This window comes from Schistocerca cancellata, chromosome 3 (assembly GCF_023864275.1).
Source record: "Schistocerca cancellata isolate TAMUIC-IGC-003103 chromosome 3, iqSchCanc2.1, whole genome shotgun sequence".
In the NCBI taxonomy this organism is placed as follows: domain Eukaryota; kingdom Metazoa; phylum Arthropoda; class Insecta; order Orthoptera; family Acrididae; genus Schistocerca; species Schistocerca cancellata.
Genome location: NC_064628.1, coordinates 400,252,113 through 400,272,169, shown reverse-complemented (window position 1 = coordinate 400,272,169; position 20,057 = coordinate 400,252,113). Strand labels below are relative to the sequence as shown.

The 20,057-nt window shown below is 45.1% G+C and overlaps 1 protein-coding gene across 1 annotated transcript in view; it reads right to left on the bottom strand.

Moving 5' to 3' along the window:
* Window positions 1-20,057, bottom strand: part of LOC126176335 (cGMP-specific 3',5'-cyclic phosphodiesterase) — a gene marked incomplete at its 3' end in the record, with an annotated part of 587,168 nt that overhangs the window by 259,355 nt on the left and 307,756 nt on the right. The window contains exons 8-9 of the mRNA XM_049923487.1: window positions 17,632-17,670; window positions 13,821-13,958 (exon numbers count right to left, since the gene is read on the bottom strand). Of these exons, the coding sequence (XP_049779444.1) occupies window positions 13,821-13,958; window positions 17,632-17,670 (177 nt within the window). The remainder of the gene's footprint in view (window positions 1-13,820; window positions 13,959-17,631; window positions 17,671-20,057) is intronic.

The window sequence follows — 20,057 nt, the reverse complement described above, 5'->3', positions numbered from 1 at the left end:
TGCAGGAGGATCTGCAGCGAATTGACGCATGGTGCAGGGAATGGCAATTGAATCTCAATGTAGACAAGTGTAATGTGCTGCGAATACATAGAAAGACAGATCCCTTATCATTAAGCTACAAAATAGCAGGTCAGCAACTGGAAGCAGTTAATTCCATAAATTATCTGGGAGTACGCATTAAGAGTGATTTAAAATGGAATGATCATATAAAGTTGATCGTCGGTAAAGCAGATGCCAGACTGAGATTCATTGGAAGAATCCTAAGGAAATGCAATCCGAAAACAAAGGAAGTAGGTTACAGTACGCTTGTTCGCCCACTGCTTGAATACTGCTCAACAGTGTGGGATCCATACCAGATAGGGTTGATAGAAGAGATAGAGAAGATCCAACGGAGAGGAGCGCGCTTCGTTACAGGATCATTTAGTAATCGCGAAAGCGTTACGGAGATGATAGATAAACTCCAGTGGAATACTCCGCAGGAGAGACGCTCAGTAGCTCGGTACGGGCTTTTGTTAAAGTTTCGGGAACATACCTTTACCGAAGAGTCAAGCAGTATATTGCTCCCTCCTACGTATATCTCGCGAAGAGACCATGAGGATAAAATCAGAAAGATTAGAGCCCACACAGAAGCATACCGACAATCCTTCTTTCCACGAACAATATGAGACTGGAATAGAAGGGAGAACCGATAGAGGTACTCAGGGTACCCTGCGCCACGCACCGTCAGGTGGCATGCGGAGTATGGATGTAAATGTAGATGTAGATGTAGACACTAGGAAATATGAAAGTTTGGGTCTGGCCGTGAGACGTGAACGGGCAGCCAAAGCGGCTAAGGTGACTGCTCGCATAAAGGGGAAAATCCGGGCTCGAGTCCTGGTCTGGCACAAATTTTCGTAAGTTACTAGTAAACCGTATGGCTGTCGTACAGTCGTATTCGCAATTTGTGAATGCATCTCATAATTTAATACGGCTGTCAATCGTCAGCAGTGTCTGTTCCTTCAGACATACAAAAATGAGACTCTAATGAAAAACATGTACTGACAACAGGAAAACTTTGACTGAGCTCTCGAATGGTGCGCTTTGACGGGCGAAATACTTGAGCAATCTCAGTACTTTCCGATATCAGGACAGAAAAATGGTTTAGATCGATGTTGTGTAGACATTAATCTTATGTTTAGTAATTGGTGGTAGAGTGAAAATATTACGAGTCTCATTACAGATGCGAGCTAAACAAATAGACGTATTTGCTCATGCAGGTTCCAAAGCGGATTTTTCAGCTAAGCAGAACAGATTTTTAGAGGTGGAAGAGCCAGAGGATATTCTTCTTTCTCCTCCTAACGTTATCTGTTATCTTCACGGGGTCGCCATACTTATCTGGATACGGCAGTGTTAGAGGTGAAGGGTGGTCGGATGCCCGATCCCTACCCTTCGCCTCTTTCTACCTCCCCGCTCCCCATCCCTATCTTCTACCCCCCCAGCCCCTGACGGAATTTATGTAGCATATCTGTTTGCTCTTAGCGTTACACATGAGGAAAGGGTGACAACGTTTTTGAAATGTTTGAGAATCGTGGAACTCAGGTGGGACGGGGGTACCAGCCCGTATTCACCTATTCGGATGTGCGAAACCACCTAAAAACCACATCCATAAAGCCAACGGAGATTATCACAGACAAATTTCGAAAAGTGAATGGAGGAAAAATTGGTCTCCAATGTACCCAGAGATAGTAAAAAAAAGTTTATACTGCTCCTTATCGTGGTGTGCAGAAAATAAACTAGTCTTATAACATGCTGTTAAAATCAAAATGATTAACTGGCTGCGATATAATAATTCCCCTCACAACGAAACCACGAAGTTCGAATTGTCTGAGCTGATTCAAAAGTTTAAAAGTCTCGAACAGAGGTAACGCTTTGATGAATTAGTGAGAAGTCGAGGGCATAGAGTCGTCCAATTACCTCCTTATATCTGTGATTTGAATGCCACAGGGATGACCTGGGCGAAAATTAGAAGAACTGTGCGGAAACAGAACACAAAAGTGAACATTTCACCAGAGAAAGTTCAAGAGGCAACAAAGAACGCGACAGCTTGTCTATCTACAGCTGGCTGGGCGGATTGCGATGAACACGGTATCTAAACAAAGAATACATATTCGGAAAAGGACGAGTCAGTAGATGATACCATTGACGAAACTGTCATAAACTTTGGTGAGATGGATTCTAAAGATGACGATGACGATGACGACGACGTTAGTGATGCCGGCAATGACCCTTCAGTTTCTGATCTGGCTCGACCATGAAACTGGAGTGACAGCGACTGAAGGAATCGACCGGCAACCAAAACCCAGACGAGTAGCAGCTACCAGTACAGTGGCCGTACAAATGATGAACTTGCTGTTATTATTCCGAAACTATCAGTGAGCTGAAATGGTATTAAGACTTACGTGTACGTAAATAGGTGACCCACATAATGTTGACACAATTACGTTAACGATAGTTTTAGAACGGCTAATATTGTTTTGCTGGTGGTTACGTCACGATCTCAGCCTTATTTCTCTTCCGTGTATTCTTTCTAAGCTGCCGGCAGTAGACGTCCTTATCGTCATGGATAAATGCAAAGTTTATTGAACTTCAACTTCTTTATCCGCAAACCCTTTACGACGACATAGTGTCTAGTGTATCTGGGATTGTAAAACAGGTAAGATCTTTAGACACTAGAAAGGCATCTGGCCCAGATGGTATCCCTGTAAGATTATATGTTTATGCTACAAATATAGCACCATTCTTATCCATCATCTATCAAAGATCATTGGAACAGCGGTAAGTTCCACGAGACTGGAAGAAGGCCCAGGTCATAGCAATGTATAAAAAAGGTAGAAAATCGGATGCACATAATTACCGGCCAATTTCACTGACATCGGTTTGTTGTATAATCATGGAACATATTTTGTGTTCAGACATAATGACCTTTCTGGACTCTGAGAAGCTCATCTGCAGAAACCAGCACGGTTTTATGAAACAACGATCATGCGAGACACATCTGGCCCTTTTTGTGCATGATATACAACAGGCTCTAGATACCGGCTCCAAGGTTGATGCCATATTTCTGGACTTTCGAAAGGCTTTCGACTCAATTCGCACTGTCGCTTGCTCCAAAAAGTACGCGCTTACGGTCTGTCCAATGACATATGCTGTTGGATAGAAAGTTTTCTAACAGAAAGAGAGCAGTATGTCGTCTTGAATGGGGTGACTTCAACAAAAACAAGCGTAACTTCAGGTGTGCCCCAGGGCAGCGTAATAGGTCCGCTGCTTTTTACGATTTATAGAAACGATCTGGTTGATGGTACTGACAGCGACATTAAATTGTTTGCCGATGATGCTGTAGTCTATAAGAAACTAGTACCACACGAACGTTGTGAACAAATCAATGAGGATTTGCAGAAAATAAATGCGCGTTGTAATGACTGGCAGTTATCTCTCAATATTAGTAAGTGTAACCTAATGCGTATAACAAGGCGAAAATCCCCATTAATGTACGAGTACAAAATAAATGCCCAGTCTTTGGAAGTTTTGTGGCGGCGTTCGTAGCGACAAACACTTCGCTGTAGAAACGGCTTACGAAGTCACCGCCACACTTTTAATAGCGGGCCGACCGGTCCGCTGGTACAGTGAACAGAAAGATGAAAACCCAAACACTCTGATTAAATAAAAGTCGGTACTTATCTTTATTAACGAAGATACAGAAACACAGTAGTGAACTCCGTGTCTACAGAAATCTGTCTAGTTCGAGTCGGAGCGGCTAGGTCAGCGTCGGCTGACGACAAACAACAACTCTGCTGCGATGAACACACAACTGACTAGCAAGTACACAAATCGGTGGCGAGTATACAACTGAGCGGCGAATACAGAACTGCCCTAGCGCTCGCGACTCCAGCGCTTAAGAAGCCAGAAGCCAGCGGTGGCGCGCGCAGACTTGCGGCGATTTCCTGTATCGCTGGCGCTGCTTATGCGGACGGCGTCCGGACTTTGATGCTGCCAACCTTTTGGCAGCGGGCTCGGTTGGCATTACTGGCTAGGATATAACAGGAAGCAGTAACATCCGTCAAGTATCTGGGTGTGACTATTCGAAATGATCTCAAATGAAGTGATCCGATTACACAAGTAACGGGCAAGGCGAACTCTAAATTGAGGTTTATTGGTACAATCCTGAAGCGATGCAGTCCTTCCACAAAGAAAATTGCTTACAATACGTTAGTTCGTCCAGTCTTAGAGTATTGTTCGTCTGTATGGGACCCTTACCAGTTAGGTCTCATTCAAGAGATTTAGAAGGTCCAAAGAAGAGCAGCAAGATTCGTGACTGGTACATTTAGCCATCGCGAGAGCGTAACAAATCTCATAGAAAGTTTGAAGTGGGACACACTTGCAGATAGACGACGTGCTAAACGGAAGGGGCTGCTCACTAAATTCCGAAATCCGATCTTCGATATAGAGTATATATTATTAACACCAACTTCCATATCGCACAATGATCACCATTTAAAGATAAGGGCAATTAGAGATCGCACTGAGGCGTTCAGACAGTCGTTTCTCCCTCGTACGATCCGCGAGTAGAACAGAGTGGGGGGAGGGGGGGGGGAATATAACTTTGGCGCTAATTGTACCCTCCGCCACACATCGCTTGGTGGCTAGCGGAGTATATATGTAGATGTAGATCGAGGCACATTAACAACAGTTGCGGACTGGAACATTTCAAGGGGAGTGCCGAAAGATTTCAGAGGGAGATGAACGGCTATTACTTTTGCGTCACCTCGCTGCCGACTGCTTTGTGAACCGAACGTGCAAGACAAAGAGGAACGTGTGAGGGCGTCGTTTGGTGCAGTCAGTGGGGCGCTAACCGCCCCTCGGCTGCAGGAAGGACTGCGCTCCGAGCCCTGTGTGTGCCGCTTAACGGACAAAGCCAAGAAGACACCCCGCACCCCACTGCCGGATGCCTGTGCAAACTCCCCGGGGAGGAAAACAAACACGCCGCTCCGACATCGATGTATCGACCTCCGGCGCCGAGGAAAGCGCTTTTCCACTCCCGCCGGAAACTACCAGGGGACGATCCTCTCTCTAGATGAGGCGGAATCTCTGAGGTCGGCTGTCAGAAGGAAAGCTGAACGGGGCGTGTAATGAACTGCTACTGCTTCTACACGTGATGTTCTGCCTTGTACGTCTCTGTCCGCCCTTGTCCCCTCATACCGGAGACACTCAGCTAGTTTAGGCTGGTTTACTTATCTGCACGTCTCGTGCATCGTAATTGCGAATCCCCGCTATGGTGTGGGATCGCCCAGTTGTGTATTATGCTTTCTGAGAAAAAAAATCACGCTGCTTATTTACACGATTGTCTCAGACTGCTTTTTCTTTGTTCACATAACTTCGGGAACGCAGCCGGGTGATGCTGTCAGGCTGGGTGTGCTCCTATCGAACTATCGGTGGTTGTCGAAGACGCCACCCGGTTGCGTTTCTGTAAATTATTTGAACATTGTATACGCTGGGAGAAAAACAGCTCTTACTTTTTCATTCCTTACTGATCTACAATGAATAACACTTAATTATCATCAGTCTCTCTCTCTCTCTCTCTCTCAAGCGCGCGCACGCCCTCACACACATACACACATTATCATATTATTGCACGTCCAGAAATTCTTTTGTGCAGTAGGAGGAATTGTCAGTTATATATAATCTCAAACTTCCTCGCAGATTAATACTGTGTCCCATACTGGGACTCGAACCAGGGACCTTCGCCTTTCGCGAGCCAGTGCCCTTGCAACTGAACTACCTCAGCACGACTCACAACCAGTCCTCACAGCTTTACTTCAGATAGACTCCTCCCTTCTAACTTCCAACTTCGCGAAAGTTCTCCTGCTTACTCGTGGAAGAGAGGATACTGCGGAGAACTGGTTTGTTAGCTACAGCCTACAGGAAGAAATACAGAATGAATTTTTACCCGGCAGCGTTTATGTGCTGATTTGAAGCTTCCTGTTAGAGTGAAAATTCATTCTGGATACAATTCCAGTTCATGTTTGAAGGTAGTAAAATGATCAGCTAAATAAAAAGTAAATGGTCAACATGAAACCATATTTATATATGAATGGTTTATATGAATGTAAAATGACTCGTTGCATATCATTACAATAAACCGTACTAATGATACAAGGAACATAAAACTAACCAACTAACAAAGCCTGTTAAATTCTTTCCACCACTGGGTAGATAGGGGAAGTTTTTTATGACCAAACTACGTCATTCCTTTCAGTGCTACAACGACTTTATTACTCAACGACGAGTTACTCCATAATACGATGTTGTCAGATATCAATGAATCAAAACGAGAGACGTTACTTATCTTTGATATTTTAATCTCGGAAGTCTGATATTGGCAACGCGAAAGTTGCAGAACATCGACGTTTAAGAATACGCGTAAAAATGCGATTTTCAGTTCAGGTTGTGTCAATACAAAGGTGTAAGAATTTAGAATACTCTGCTGCATTTGTTGATTTAATCCTCACGCATCCTTTCTGGGGTCAGGAATTGTGCAGAACAGAATTGTAAAGATGCGTTTTTTCAAAACTAAGGGACAGTCCATTTACAGAAAACCACTTTTTAATTTTCAAGAACATTTTATTTAGCTTTTCAAGCGTTTCGTCTTCTACATAAGGCAGGATTTACATACTTGATTTGTCGTTGAAGAGAAGTGACTTTTTGCTTCTTGGATACATGGTAGCAGATCATTTATACGCGAGAAGAAAATCCAAACCCAGGTAACAGGCCTCAAACATAGTATCAGAAGAAAATAACACAATAAAATCACACTGGGGCAATCCATGGAATGACAGCAGTTTAAAAACACATACCAAATTCAAAGATAAATTGACTCCACTTGGGTTAGAGAACAAAATTCAGTCCTACTATAACAGCGAGAACACGCAGGGTGGCAATTATTGAACTATATGAAATAAAATCGTTAAAACTTCTGAACGGCTTGCGTCAGAACGTTCAAACTGCCCGATTGGCCCCATGGCATGATGGGAATTAGTATGCTCATACATGGTTTGGCTTAGCCACAAAGTCCTCTTTCATTTGGAAGGGTTCGTCAATGAGCAAAATCGGTGCATTTGGGGGACTGAGAATACGTAATTCGTGATCGAGAAGTATTTTCAACATCAGCAGGGACTGAGTGGTGTGCAATTTTTAGTCACGGAATAATTTATGCGATATTCGTTGATGGCACTGTGACTACCGAATGGTACGTGAATGTTTTGGCAGAAGATTTCATCCCTATTACCCAAAGTGACCCTGATTTCGGCAAGATGTCGTTCATGCAAGACGGATCTCGACCCAACGAAGCAGGAAAGTGTTTGATGTCCTGGAGCGGCACTTTGGGGACCGCATTCTGGCTCTGGGGTACCCAAACGCCACTGGCTTGGGCCTCGAATGGCGCAATATTCTCTGGATCTGAACACGTGCGACTCCTTTTTGTGGGGCCATATTAAAGACAAGATGCACAGCAATGACCCTAAAACCATTGATAAGCTGAAAACAGCCATTCAGGAGGTCATCGACAGCACCGATGTCCCGACACTTCAACGGGTCGTGCAGAATTTCGCTATTCGTATGCGCCACATCATCGCCAATGATGGCAGGCATATCGAGTATGTCATCACATAATCCGAATATTTGTAGTGACGTTTAGATGTTGAATAAAGTGTGTGCACGCCGTAGTTTGTAACTAATTTACCTTTTTTTTCGTATAGTCCAATAATTTTCGCCTTGTGCATGTATGGAAGTTTGTTCTGAATAATAGTTCCTACAATTTCTGCCAAATAACACAGTGACAACAAACCAGAAATACAACAAGGTGTTGAAATTTCGTACAATTCAGAATTACAGAAAAATGAGAAAACGTTTCCAAATAACTTTCCAAAATAGTTTTAGGCCGTACACTCAAAACAGGCGTTATGAGCAACCACATAAAGAAAAATATGCAAGGTTCACAATTCACTCACTGCAAAAGGAACCAGAGTAGTAATTCAGCCCCACTGTATCGAAGGCACCAAAATAGGCCATGGGTTTACTTTACTTAGACGCGCTTACATCACATGGCAGAAGCTACAGTAACGTAACCTGGTAGTTCGCTGCTCGTACTGCTGCACCACTGGCCGAAATGGACACAGGTGCTCAGAATCACAGGTACTCTATTATAGAGTATAGATCAATAATAAATAGTCACCCTTGCACAGACTAAAAACCTTTGTGCACACCAGTAACATTGTCTGCTCTTTCGTACAAGCACGTAACCAGTCGTATAAGGGAGAGAGCTAACACGTTACATCAGAAATGAGGGAAGACCTACGTGACAACACACTCAGAATACGCTGCCCCAGTTCGTGCTTTCCAGGAACAACCAGGAACAGTCTGCTCTCCGGCAGGCAGCGCCGATCGTGACGTAATGTTCCCCTGTTTGGACAGCATCCTCTCCTCATCTGGCGCCGACTAGACAACGGCTATCCAGACGTCCTGTCCAGCTGCCGGGTTCCCTCTCCCGTGACTCGCTCGGTCGTACTCCCAGTTCTGGCCGATGTGTTCAGCTGGCCCTGCGCGCCAAATCGCGACAGCACAGGAGTCACGGCGCCCTCATGTAGCGGCGCTGCCAGAGCCGCTACTCTGCTCACACGACTTTTCAAACTGTGACAGGTGAGTAACATCGTGTAACGGCACACTTGCTTTGCCGAAAGCTGATTCTCGTTTACCTTTGACTAACACAATGCAAGTCAGATCTTCCCCAAAAGTCACTTTAAAACTTACGTTATATACACTCATGCTCTTAAATTAAGGTTAATGCTGATACGTGGTGAAACAACGCTCTGGTGGGCGGTTTGCGGGTTTAAACCACCTCGGGGTGTGACCATGCGGTGCATTTGATCTGCGGTCGTCGAACGGTGGCACTGGCAGCAGTCCACATACGCAGAGGTGTGTTGGTGCATGTCAGAGTACGGCTCAGCAAGTGTGCACACGTTTTCAGACTGTGTATTGAAAATGGCTCTAAGAACACATATTGATGACATTATGAGGGGTAGAATACTAGAGCGACTGGAGGCTGGTCAAACACAGCAGGTCGTAGCACGGGCCCCCCGTGTGGCACAAAGTGTGATCTCAAGATTATGGCAACGATTCCAGCAGTCATGAAACGTATCCAGGCGCTACAGTACGGGACGTCCACAGTGTACAACACCATAAGAAGACCGATATCTCACCATCAGTGCCCGCAGACTGCCAGGGAGTACTGCTGGTACCCTTGCTCGGGACCTTACCGCAGCCACTGGAACAGTTGTCTCCAGACACACAGTCTACAGACGACTGAACAGACATGGTTTATTCGCCTGGAGACCTGCAAGGTGCATTCCACTGACCCCTGGTCACAGGAGAGCCCATAATGCCTGGTGTCAAGAACACAGAACATGGTCATTGGAACAGTGGTCCCATGTTATGTTCACGGACGAGTCCAGGTATAGTCTGAACAGTGATTCTTGCCGGGTTTTCATCTGGCGTGAACCAGGAACCTTAATGTTCTTGAGAGGGACCTGTATGGAGGTTGGTTTGATGGTGTGGGGTGGGATTATGATTGGTGCACGTACACCTCTGCATGTCTTTGACAGAGGAACTGTAACAGGTCAGGTGTATCGGGAGGTCATTTTGAACCAGTATGTCCGCATTTTTAGGGGTACAGTGGGTCCCACCTTCCTCCTGATGGATGATAACACACGGCCCCAGCGAGCTGCCAACGTGGAGGTGTACCTTGAAACAGAAGATATCTGGCGAATGGAGTGACCTGCCTGTTCTCCAGACCTAAACCCCATCGAGAACGTCTGGGATGCTCTCTCTCGACGTATCACTGCACGTCTTCAAACCCCTGGGACACTTCAGGAGCTCCGACAGGCACTGGTGCAAGATTGGGAGGCTATACCGAGCAGCTGCTCGACCACCTGATCCAGAGTATGCCAAACCGTAGTGCGGCTTGTGTACGTGTGCACGGTGATCATATCCCACTTTGATGTCGGGGTACATGTGCAGGAAGCAGTGGCGTTTCGTAGCACATGTGTTTCGGGACGGTTTTCTCAACTTGTCACCAATACATTGGACTTACAGATCTGTGTCGTGTGTTTTCGCCCGCATCTCGTGGTCATGCGGTAGCGTTCTCGCTTCCCACGCCCGGGTTCCCGGGTTCGATTCCCGGCGGGGTCAGGGATTTTCTCTGCCTCGTGATGGCTGGGTGTTGTGTGCTGTCCTTAGGTTAGTTAGGTTTAAGTAGTTCTAAGTTCTAGGGGACTGATGACCATAGATGTTAAGTCCCATAGTGCTCAGAGCCATTTGAACCATTTTTTTTGTCGTGTGTTTTCCCTATGTGCCTATGTTATTAGCGCCAGTTTTGTGTAGTGCTACGTTGTGTGGCACCACATTCTGCAATTATCCTTAATTTATGAACATGAGTGTATTTCCCACAATGGATTAGCATATAATTATGCAACTATATATACGAGATGTTTCTCAATCACTGTTACATGCTACTAGGGGCTGTGGATGGGTTGTAGTAGACAAAGTTTGGATAAGGAGAACGAACCAGTATCTGGAAACGTACCACTTGGGTGTAAAATAAGTTTTCCCATGTTAACCTAAAGACAACGTCAGTGACGAATGCAGCAGGCATGGGATCATCGGTACTGAACTGAAATCTATGGAAACGTGTCGCCTGGACAGATGATTCACGTTTCTTACTACACCAGCTCTATATTCGTATCCAGTTATGCCGTCATTCCCGTGATTTGCTCCTCTAAACAAACATTATGCCAGGGATGCATGCTGGTTGGAGCAGCATTGTACAATGGGGGGCATCCAACTGCACTCCCACATTACCTGTGGCAGTAACGGAAGGCACCATGACAGCTGTGGACCACTTGCACAATACTGCAGACCAACTGTATACCTTCATGCCATGGTAATGGTATCTTTCAGCACGATAACTGTTCGTGTCACAACGTCAAAATCTACAATGGTTATTGGACGATAGTGGCCTCAAGTTGATTGGCTAGACTTCCGCATCCTCGAACTACCAACTGTTAATTTACAAGAATTGAAAGTGTAGACATCTTCTTCCACATACCTTCGCAGACCTATCGAATCTATGCCACGCAGAGCTGTTGCTGTATAGCTCTCCAGAGGTAGACCACCAAGCTATTAAGTAGATGGTCACAATGCTTTGGCTCATGAGAGAGAGAGAGAGAGAGAGAGAGAGAGACAGAGAGAGAGAGAGAGAGAGAGAGAGAGAGTTGTCTTCCCGTGGGCAGGTAGTTCTATTAGATATGTCTAGTGATTAATGGAGTTACTTTTTGAAGAGTGGATTTCAGCGGTAGATTCTGGAGAACCGTATGTAGCTAATGGCATGTGTATGGAGACATGGATGGACTAATTTTTAATTATCTGGTTTATATATTCCTCCATAAGGGGTGGGATAAATGTAGCCTTTTCAACCTTTGAGTAGAACAATTAAGAAGACATAGATAAAAATATAAACCATGATATAAAGCTTAATGAATGCATGTAATGTTGAATCTTGTTTCGATTCTAGTGCAGTGGTGTGCTGGTAGCATTTTACAGTTATGGAATTTGGAAGCAGATGGGATTGGAGAGTACATGATATAAGAAGGTATGTGGGTTGAATCTTGGGTAGGGTCAAGGGAGGGAATGCTTGTCATAGCAGGCCTATACGAATGTTACTACACAGGGATCTCCATTTCCAACGGAAGAGGTAGGGTAGGTTACAGATAATACGTGAAATAGATCTCAGGAATGATTTTATGGTCTGGGAGGGGAAGGCGGTTGAAATTACACTGTGAGAGAATATGGAGTATGTGGAGACGCAAAGAAGGCGGGATCTGGTGCAGGAGCAAAGCAGCGATATCAGTGACAGGTGAAAGGGGGGGGGGGTGGCGTACAGTGAATTGTCAGGACTTGATTTCATGGGGGAAACAGAGTGGGTGGAAAACTACTAACGCCACTTCATAATTAGGTTAAAAACAGATTAACAAGTCTTTGAGGCTAGCAGTGGCAGTCCTAAGTGAAATAATTAATTTTGACTTTAATTTGATTTGTGATTATAAGTGTGTTGGGAGGGCGAATGAGAGATACCAAGTAGACAGGGAATAGAGGTGTTGTCTATAATTTTTGTTGGTCGTGTTTACAGTTAATTCAGAAATTAGCAGTTTTCGTCAAGAGGGCATTTTCCGTCGTCAGGGAGCTTTTGCGCTAAGTTTGAACGGTCCTTTGCTTAAGACCCCCCCCCCCTTCCCCCTGAGGCGCCAGAGAAGATGTTGTGAGCCCTAGAAGAGGCCCATGTCTGTCACCCTAACTTACTGTGTGTATGAATACAGTTAAGTGGGCTGCTGAAAGTAGAGCGGTTTCTTCGAAACCCAGGGTGTTTAATGGCCCCCACAGAAAGACATCTGTCTCTCTCTGGGACCCAACTTCTTCTGTCATCATGTTTCTGTGGTCAGTAGAGACAGCCTCAACACCCAATCGTCCTACCATTTTCGTGCTAATGCTGAGACAGTTCAACCGACTGCTACAGGCATCAGAGGGTTTGATAACAGATTGCCTGTCATTCGGAGAAAGAGTTAATGATCTTGTTGCTAGATGATTGTTTCAATCAGATTACCCACAGCTACGATGGTAGCTCATAGTCACAATTGCATATGTGTCACCAACACCTCCATGCCGTTGCTGAGGTACCCTGCGGCGATCTAATGCTATGTCCTGTCATTAGACAGCATCTCTCTCGCTTCCCTCAATTATATGTTTTATTTTTCCATTTTGTGCTTATACTCAACTCATGTCAGTGGTTTCACGTGATTTATTGAGCATTGTCTCTTGGTGCAGTAATAACTATCTCTTATCCAGGAACTACTGCCATAAATTTCAGTGCCTTTTAACCATTTTCCAATCGTGTTAGCGTTATTACTATACGAGTATTTGTTGGTCTTCATACAAATATACATATCTGTCTGAGTCTGTAGTCTACTGTTATGTAAATTGCCTTGTGGTACGACCTTCAATCCTTAATCTATCTTGATGCCAGGTATTCTCAATGATGAATACGAAGACATGGTCGAGTTGCACCTGTAGTAGGAGATGAATTCGATGCCACAGCCATGGTAAGGAGTGGGCTTAAGGTCGTCGATGCTCATTTCTAAGCCACATGGCTGGGAATAGAGTTCCACTTTCTCACAACAGGACTTGCGAATGTGAAGCAGATGTCTCAGGTGGTGTGAGAATTCTACTTTGGCTCTGAGGTATGTAACTGCTGTGGCAAACTGCTGCGTGGCACTCTCTTGAATAAAAAAAGTAGCTCACACAGGTGCAGCCAAACAAAATTGCTAGGCATGGCACAGCTCTACTCACCTGCCCCGTGCCTCATACAGTGAGAGGCAGCCAGTCAGAAACGGTGGACACGGCTCTGATCAGCTACCCCGTGCCAGTGACATTGAGGTACAGTCAGACAGAAAGGCTAGTCATGGCTCCACATGCCTGACCAATGCCTGCGACACTGTGGTGCATTCAGACACAAAAGGTTGGTGCAGCTCCAGCCACATTGAAGTGCAGGAAGAGAGAAACGCTGACTCACTTGCCAGATGGCAGCGACACTGAATCACAGTGTCCACTCACCTGCCCTGTGCTGATGGTACTGAGGTTGAGCCAGACAGAAAGGCTAGGCACGGCACGGCTCCACTCACCTGGCCGGTGCCGGCGACGTATCTGGCGATCTGCGCCAGCGGCCAGCGGTCCAGCTGGTTCTGGTCAGGCCGCAGCACTCTCGCCTCCTCGTCCGCCAACCTCAGCTCGAACACCGTCGTGAAGGTGGCACTCTGCTGCTGCCAAAATACCACAACACACCACACTGTGCGACCCGTTAGCGACCCAACTGAGTAAGGTACATCTATGTAAAGAATGTTTGAGGAGGAATACTAAATATTTTAGGACGTGATAGTATTGAATAACTCAAATAAAACATTCCATACTACACGTGTCCAAATGTTACTGGTTACACAGCTGCATCTGCTTACTGAGATAATTTTCATTTCACTTGTTGATACTCGAATTTTCTTTTCATTTCTTTCACTGGTGCCATGTCCCGCGCTGACGCAGGGTCGGCATTGTTAGGAACGGATTTGGCAAGGTTAGTGGAAAGGGGTGGCCGGATGCCCTTCCTGCCGCCACCCCCCCCCCCCCCCCCCCCCCAGGACGGAATTAGTGTACCCCTGCTGTTTGCGACTAGTGTAATTCGTGGAATAGTGCGAACATGTTCAGATGTCTGCGAGTCGTGCAACTGAGGCGGAACGTGGGGACCAGCCCGGTATTCACCTAGCGGGATGTGGAAAACCACATCTGCCAGGCGGATTCGAACCGGGGCCATTGCGCCTACCCGAGTCCAGGAAGCAGGGCATTAGCGCTCCAGGCTAACCTGGCGGGTTTGTTGGTACTCGAATTGCTATGGTGTTATTATCGACTGTCATTTCTCTTTTCAAGTTGAACTTGTATTGTTGTGCTTGAGCTAACATAACTGAATTTTTCAACTATGATACTTATTTGTTGCCCATTTCTTCCATGTTATTTAAGCATGCCACAAAAATGCTGAATACTCTGATGTTGCTTGCGTACTGGTTTTCCAATGGAAAAGCTGATGCTGCTTGTAGAGAAAATGGAAAAATTTCTCCTTACTGATTCCATATTCCAGAATGTGTTACTCGTCTTTTCGTTAAACTGCATTAGACTGGACCAGTGGCCAGCACTCACACTTCACCTGACTGTGCAGATTTATAGATGAAGTAGAAGCCATTGTTTAGTTAGTAGATCGTAGCCCATCTACAGGCATATTCTACAAGCATTTCTACAAGTATCAGTGATCCACATACAAGAATAAGGCGGACATTAAGTACATAGAGCCCCTACCCTCGTATTTACAGTGGATTAAACACTTTCCAGAAGGAGATGGAAGTAAATGATTAAATTTTTGTTTTAGGCTAACTGCAAATTGCCTAGTAATCCCATTAATACTGTTTAATGATGAACCCACTTTCACTTCTGACGGTGTCAGCAACACTCGCAACTCACATGGTCGTTCCAGCGAAAACCCACATGCCTTTGTAGAGACAGATTTTCAAAAACGCTTCTCTGTAAATGTGCGATGTGGCTGATAGACAAACAGGCCTTTTATATTACCACACGTTTACAGGTGTTCCTTATCTAGACGTTCCTGAGAACAAGCTTCCAGCTTTAATCAGATATATTCCTTTGGCTGCTAGGATGTCTATGCTCTTCTAGCACGAAGGGGTCCCTGCATATACTGGTCATCAGGTAACAGAGACATCATCTAATTCTGACATCCTCCAGAATAAGGATTCGCAGAAATGATCATTCTTCTTGGCCACCGAAGCTCCACGACCCTAGCCCTTTTGATTTTTGTTTTAAGGGACGGCTGGAAGATGAAGTCCCATAAGAAAAAGTAAACATATGAGACGAGTTGATTGGTTGGACGATGATCAGTGCTGTCTACATAAAAGAACAGCAAGATGATTTCACGAGATCTACATCTGGTGCCGTCAAGTGAATTCCAAAATTGTCTGAAGTCGAAGGTTGAATTTATGAAATTAAATTTTTAACATAATAGTTTGCATTTGCTTAACACCTTCTGTGAGTATCCTGTTTGGTTACATACTAATAGCCCTATCTCTGCAACCAATAAAAACTGGATACATGTTATATGGAATGCTTTATTCCGAGTTAATCTATCTGAACACCTTCTGTGATATTTACTATTGTTACTGAAACACTCGATATACACACCGCTAATCACAATAAAGTTCTTGGCGGAGGGTCTTGGTACCAATATTGGCGACTTCCTGTCTGGCTCTGAGAACCTCGGCTGTCCCATACTCACATGGGCAACGACTGCAGGATTCCTACTCCGTCCACCACTTTCCTCACTTCTTTCCCCGAGCCCTACCCTACAGCAGCCGACTTATCTCGTCAAGCACCTGCAACGCCTTTATTATTATTTATCCCAGAGTACAACCCCAACACCCTACATCCTGAGAAACACTAGCCCCTCGCTTCACCCCTGGCACCTCGTCTCGCCTTCTTTACATCTCTACAGATTCCTTGTCGTTACCCAGTATAACTTCAATGACGTTCTCCTCCTGGAGCAAGAAAACGTTTTGGGCATGTACCCAATTGTAAACTACCCCAGCTCATGTATTCGAAACGAAGGTATGAACTCATTTTCCTACCCATCTCCTACGAACTACACCCCTTCTCTAGATCCTTTACAACGATAGCCCCATCTCTTATCACTTCCTCTCCATTCCTACCTATGTCTAAATGGATTACGAAGAAAGCGATACCACGAGATCTCGTACAGTAATACCATACCAGACAAAAGTTCTCACGTCTACGCTGCAAGTCCAATTTCTCTATCTCGGCACTAATTTACCTCCGCCAAAGACATTCACTGAATTTACTTCTACAGGAACAGTGTAAGGCTTCTCACACTTTACTATCCTACTATTAGCTCTGATCAGCTTATACAGGGCATATTGAAAATGGTTCATAATCTTTCCAGAAGCGTTGAATGAAAGGAAATTCTTGTCCTCTAAGAGCAAGCAGTGAAGGATACAAAAGAAAAATTCGGAGTAGGTATTAAAATCCATATAGAAGAAATAAAAACTTTGAGGTTCACCGATGACATTGTAATTCTGTCAGAGACAGCAAAGGACTTGGAAGAGCAGTTGAACGGAATTGATAGTCTCTTGAAAGGAGGATATAAGATGAACATCAACAAAAGCAAAACGAGGATAATGGAATGTAGTCGAATTAAGTCGGGTGATGCTGAGGGAATTAGATTAGGAAACGAGACACTGAAAGTAGTAAAGGCGTTTTGCTATTTGGGGAGCAAAATAACTAACGATGGTCGAAGTAGAGAGGATATAAAATGTAGACTGGCAATGACAAGGAAAGCGTTTCTGAAGAAGATAAATTTATTAATATCGAGTACAGATTTAAGTGTTAGAAAGTCGTTTCTGAAAGTATTTGTATGGAGTGTAGCATGTATGGAAGTGAAACATGGACGATAAATAGTTTGGACAAGAAGAGAATAGAAGCTTTCGAAATGTGGTGCTACAGAAGAATGCTGAAGATTAGATGGGTAGATCACATAACTAATGACGAGGTATTGAATAGGATTGGGGAGAAGAGAAGTTTGTGGCACAACTTGACTAGAAGAAGGGATCGGTTGGTATTTAGTATCGGAGGGCAGCGTGGAGGGTAGAAATCTTAGAGGGAGACCAAGAGATGATTACACTAAGCAGATTCAGAAGGATGTAGGTTGCAGTAGGTACTGGGAGATGAGGAAGCTTGCACAAGAGAGCTGCATCAAACCAGTCTAAAGACTACAACAACAATATCAAGTGAAAAATTTTCCCTGTTCCAACAACAATAGCAAAAAATAATTATGTTCTATCTTGTGAAGACTCAGGTGAGTGGCCTTACCTTATGGTGGAAGATATCTTCTATGTTCACGTTATTGCTCTGAAAAAGTAAAAGAAAAAGCCTTATTAATAACTGATTTTTATGTCATCTGGTAGTGATTAATTACAGCAACATAAAGTAATTTAAGAAGCCACTTGGAACATGGGAATTTTCTAAACATCTCCAATAAGACAATTGATGGTACATCGTGACCCAGCAGAAAATTAGCTAGTTTGTTTCATTCTCTTCCGTTTAATTATTGGTCCCTCGATAGCTTGTCCTGGATAGTAGCAGACGGACAGTTTTCTAAAATATAATTTAATGCTGAGGCCCTTCATCTAGATCTACTTAGTTTACATGGGATATATACAGAACAACGTAACCATTCCGACGAAGATTAATACAGTGTAAGGCTGTGTTGCGAAAAACTAACTTCATGAAGCAGTCGACTTCGGAGAATTGAAATACTTGTTTTAAAAGCATCTCACAACGTCTTCCACAGTAGGATGAGGTCACGAGGCATAAAATTATTCCTGGCGTTTTCTAAGACGCTTTGGCAAAGTCCTGAGGCGAAACAGCGCTGTACAGAAAGTAGTGCGAGCGCTGGCAGGAAATGGCCAACTGATGTGCCTGTATTCTGCTCTGCAGGCTCGTTGGCCGGGAAGTCTTAACATGTTAAAAGAATTTCGTGCAGAATTTTTGCAGTTCGCGAAATGAGGAGTCAGGCGTTCATGTCGGTGGGACGAGAATAGGGTTCGAAAGTGCAGCGTGTATGAAGACGGGACTGAGGGTTCTCCAAAGATCAGTAAACCTGTCCTCCTGCTATGGGGCATTGAAAGAATTGGCAAGTGCGTCTCTCATCCATGGGTGGAAGAGCTCAGCGATTTCCTGTTTTCTCTCTCTCTCTCTTTTTTTTCTAAGAAAGACTGACTGTGTGAAGGAGCACTTGCTAGGACAGGCGTCTCGTGTCACAAAGTGGAGACACCAGTTCGCTGGAGGTAATGTTGATGACAACGAGGTGGTCTTGGCGACATATCATACAAGAAAAAAAACTCCACTTGAAGTGTGGGGATCTTGTGTGTGTTCTTCTTTTTTCTGCCTTTAGAATGTTATCCTGTGTTGTTTTTAGAGCAGACAGATGGTAGAAACCGCTTCGTGACGGTGTAGTGATTGATTGTAATGCTCGTTTTCCAATACAGTGGTCGGTTCTGAGAGTCTCTTGAAAGTAGCTGGATTGCTACAGGGCCTTGATTGTCTGTATACGAGTGGTGACAATTTTCACCTCGTCGAGAGGATCAAAACGAGACTCACGACCCTTACTCAAACCGGTAGCACAGGTGCGTGTGACAGCGCTGTGAAGTAATAGGGACCCGCCAGTAAGCGGTTCCGAGAAAGTCAAGTATGCGGAGCAATGCTTCGCGTAATTCGGAGGAGGATGGGGAGGGAAGTCGGCCGTGCCCTTTCAGAGGAACCATTCCGACATTTTCCTGAAGCGATTTAGGAAAATCGCGGAAAACCTGAATCAGGATGGCCAGACGTGGGTTTGAACCTTCGTCCTACCGAATGCGGGTCCAGCGTTCTGACCACTGCGCTAGCTCGCTCGGTCGCACAATTCGTCTCGTGCACTGGTACGTGTGTTCCATCCCCGGCCGCTACACGACGGAAGCTCCGACGGTACACGAGACGAAACCTCGCAAAATTTGTGCCATCATCGAAGTAAAACGCGGTACGGCAGTAGACGACTTAGATAACGTATTCTGCTTTCAGCCGTCGGCAGTGGAAACTAGTGGCTTCTTCATTTATAAGCGACCGTGTTGTCACTTCGTTACGCTGACTGATCTTCGTTAAAACAATGAGCAATGTTTTTAGTCGTTAATCTTTCGCTGTTCGTTATCTTGCTCTCCCTTGTGCCAGTTTTTCCATCTTCGTCCAACAGTGTCCGTAATCTGTCTTGCGTACGACAGCCTTTGTCTCCCCTTATACACTCCTGGAAATGGAAAAAAGAACACATTGACACCGGTGTGTCAGACCCACCATACTTGCTCCGGACACTGCGAGAGGGCTGTACAAGCAATGATCACACGCACGGCACAGCGGACACACCAAGAACTGCGGTGTTGGCCGTCGAATGGCGCTAGCTGCGCAGCATTTGTGCACCGCCGCCGTCAGTGTCAGCCAGTTGGCCGTGGCATACGGAGCTCCATCGCAGTCCTTAACACTGGTAGCATGCCGCGACAGCCGTGCAGGTGAGCGCCACAATCAGGACTGCATACGACCGAGGCACACAGGGCCAACACCCGGCATCATGGTGTGGGGAGCGATCTCCTACACTGGCCGTACACCACTGGTGATCGTCGAGGGGACACTGAATAGTGCACGGTACATCCAAACCGTCATCGAACCCATCGTTCTACCATTCCTAGACCGGCAAGGGAACTTGCTGTTCC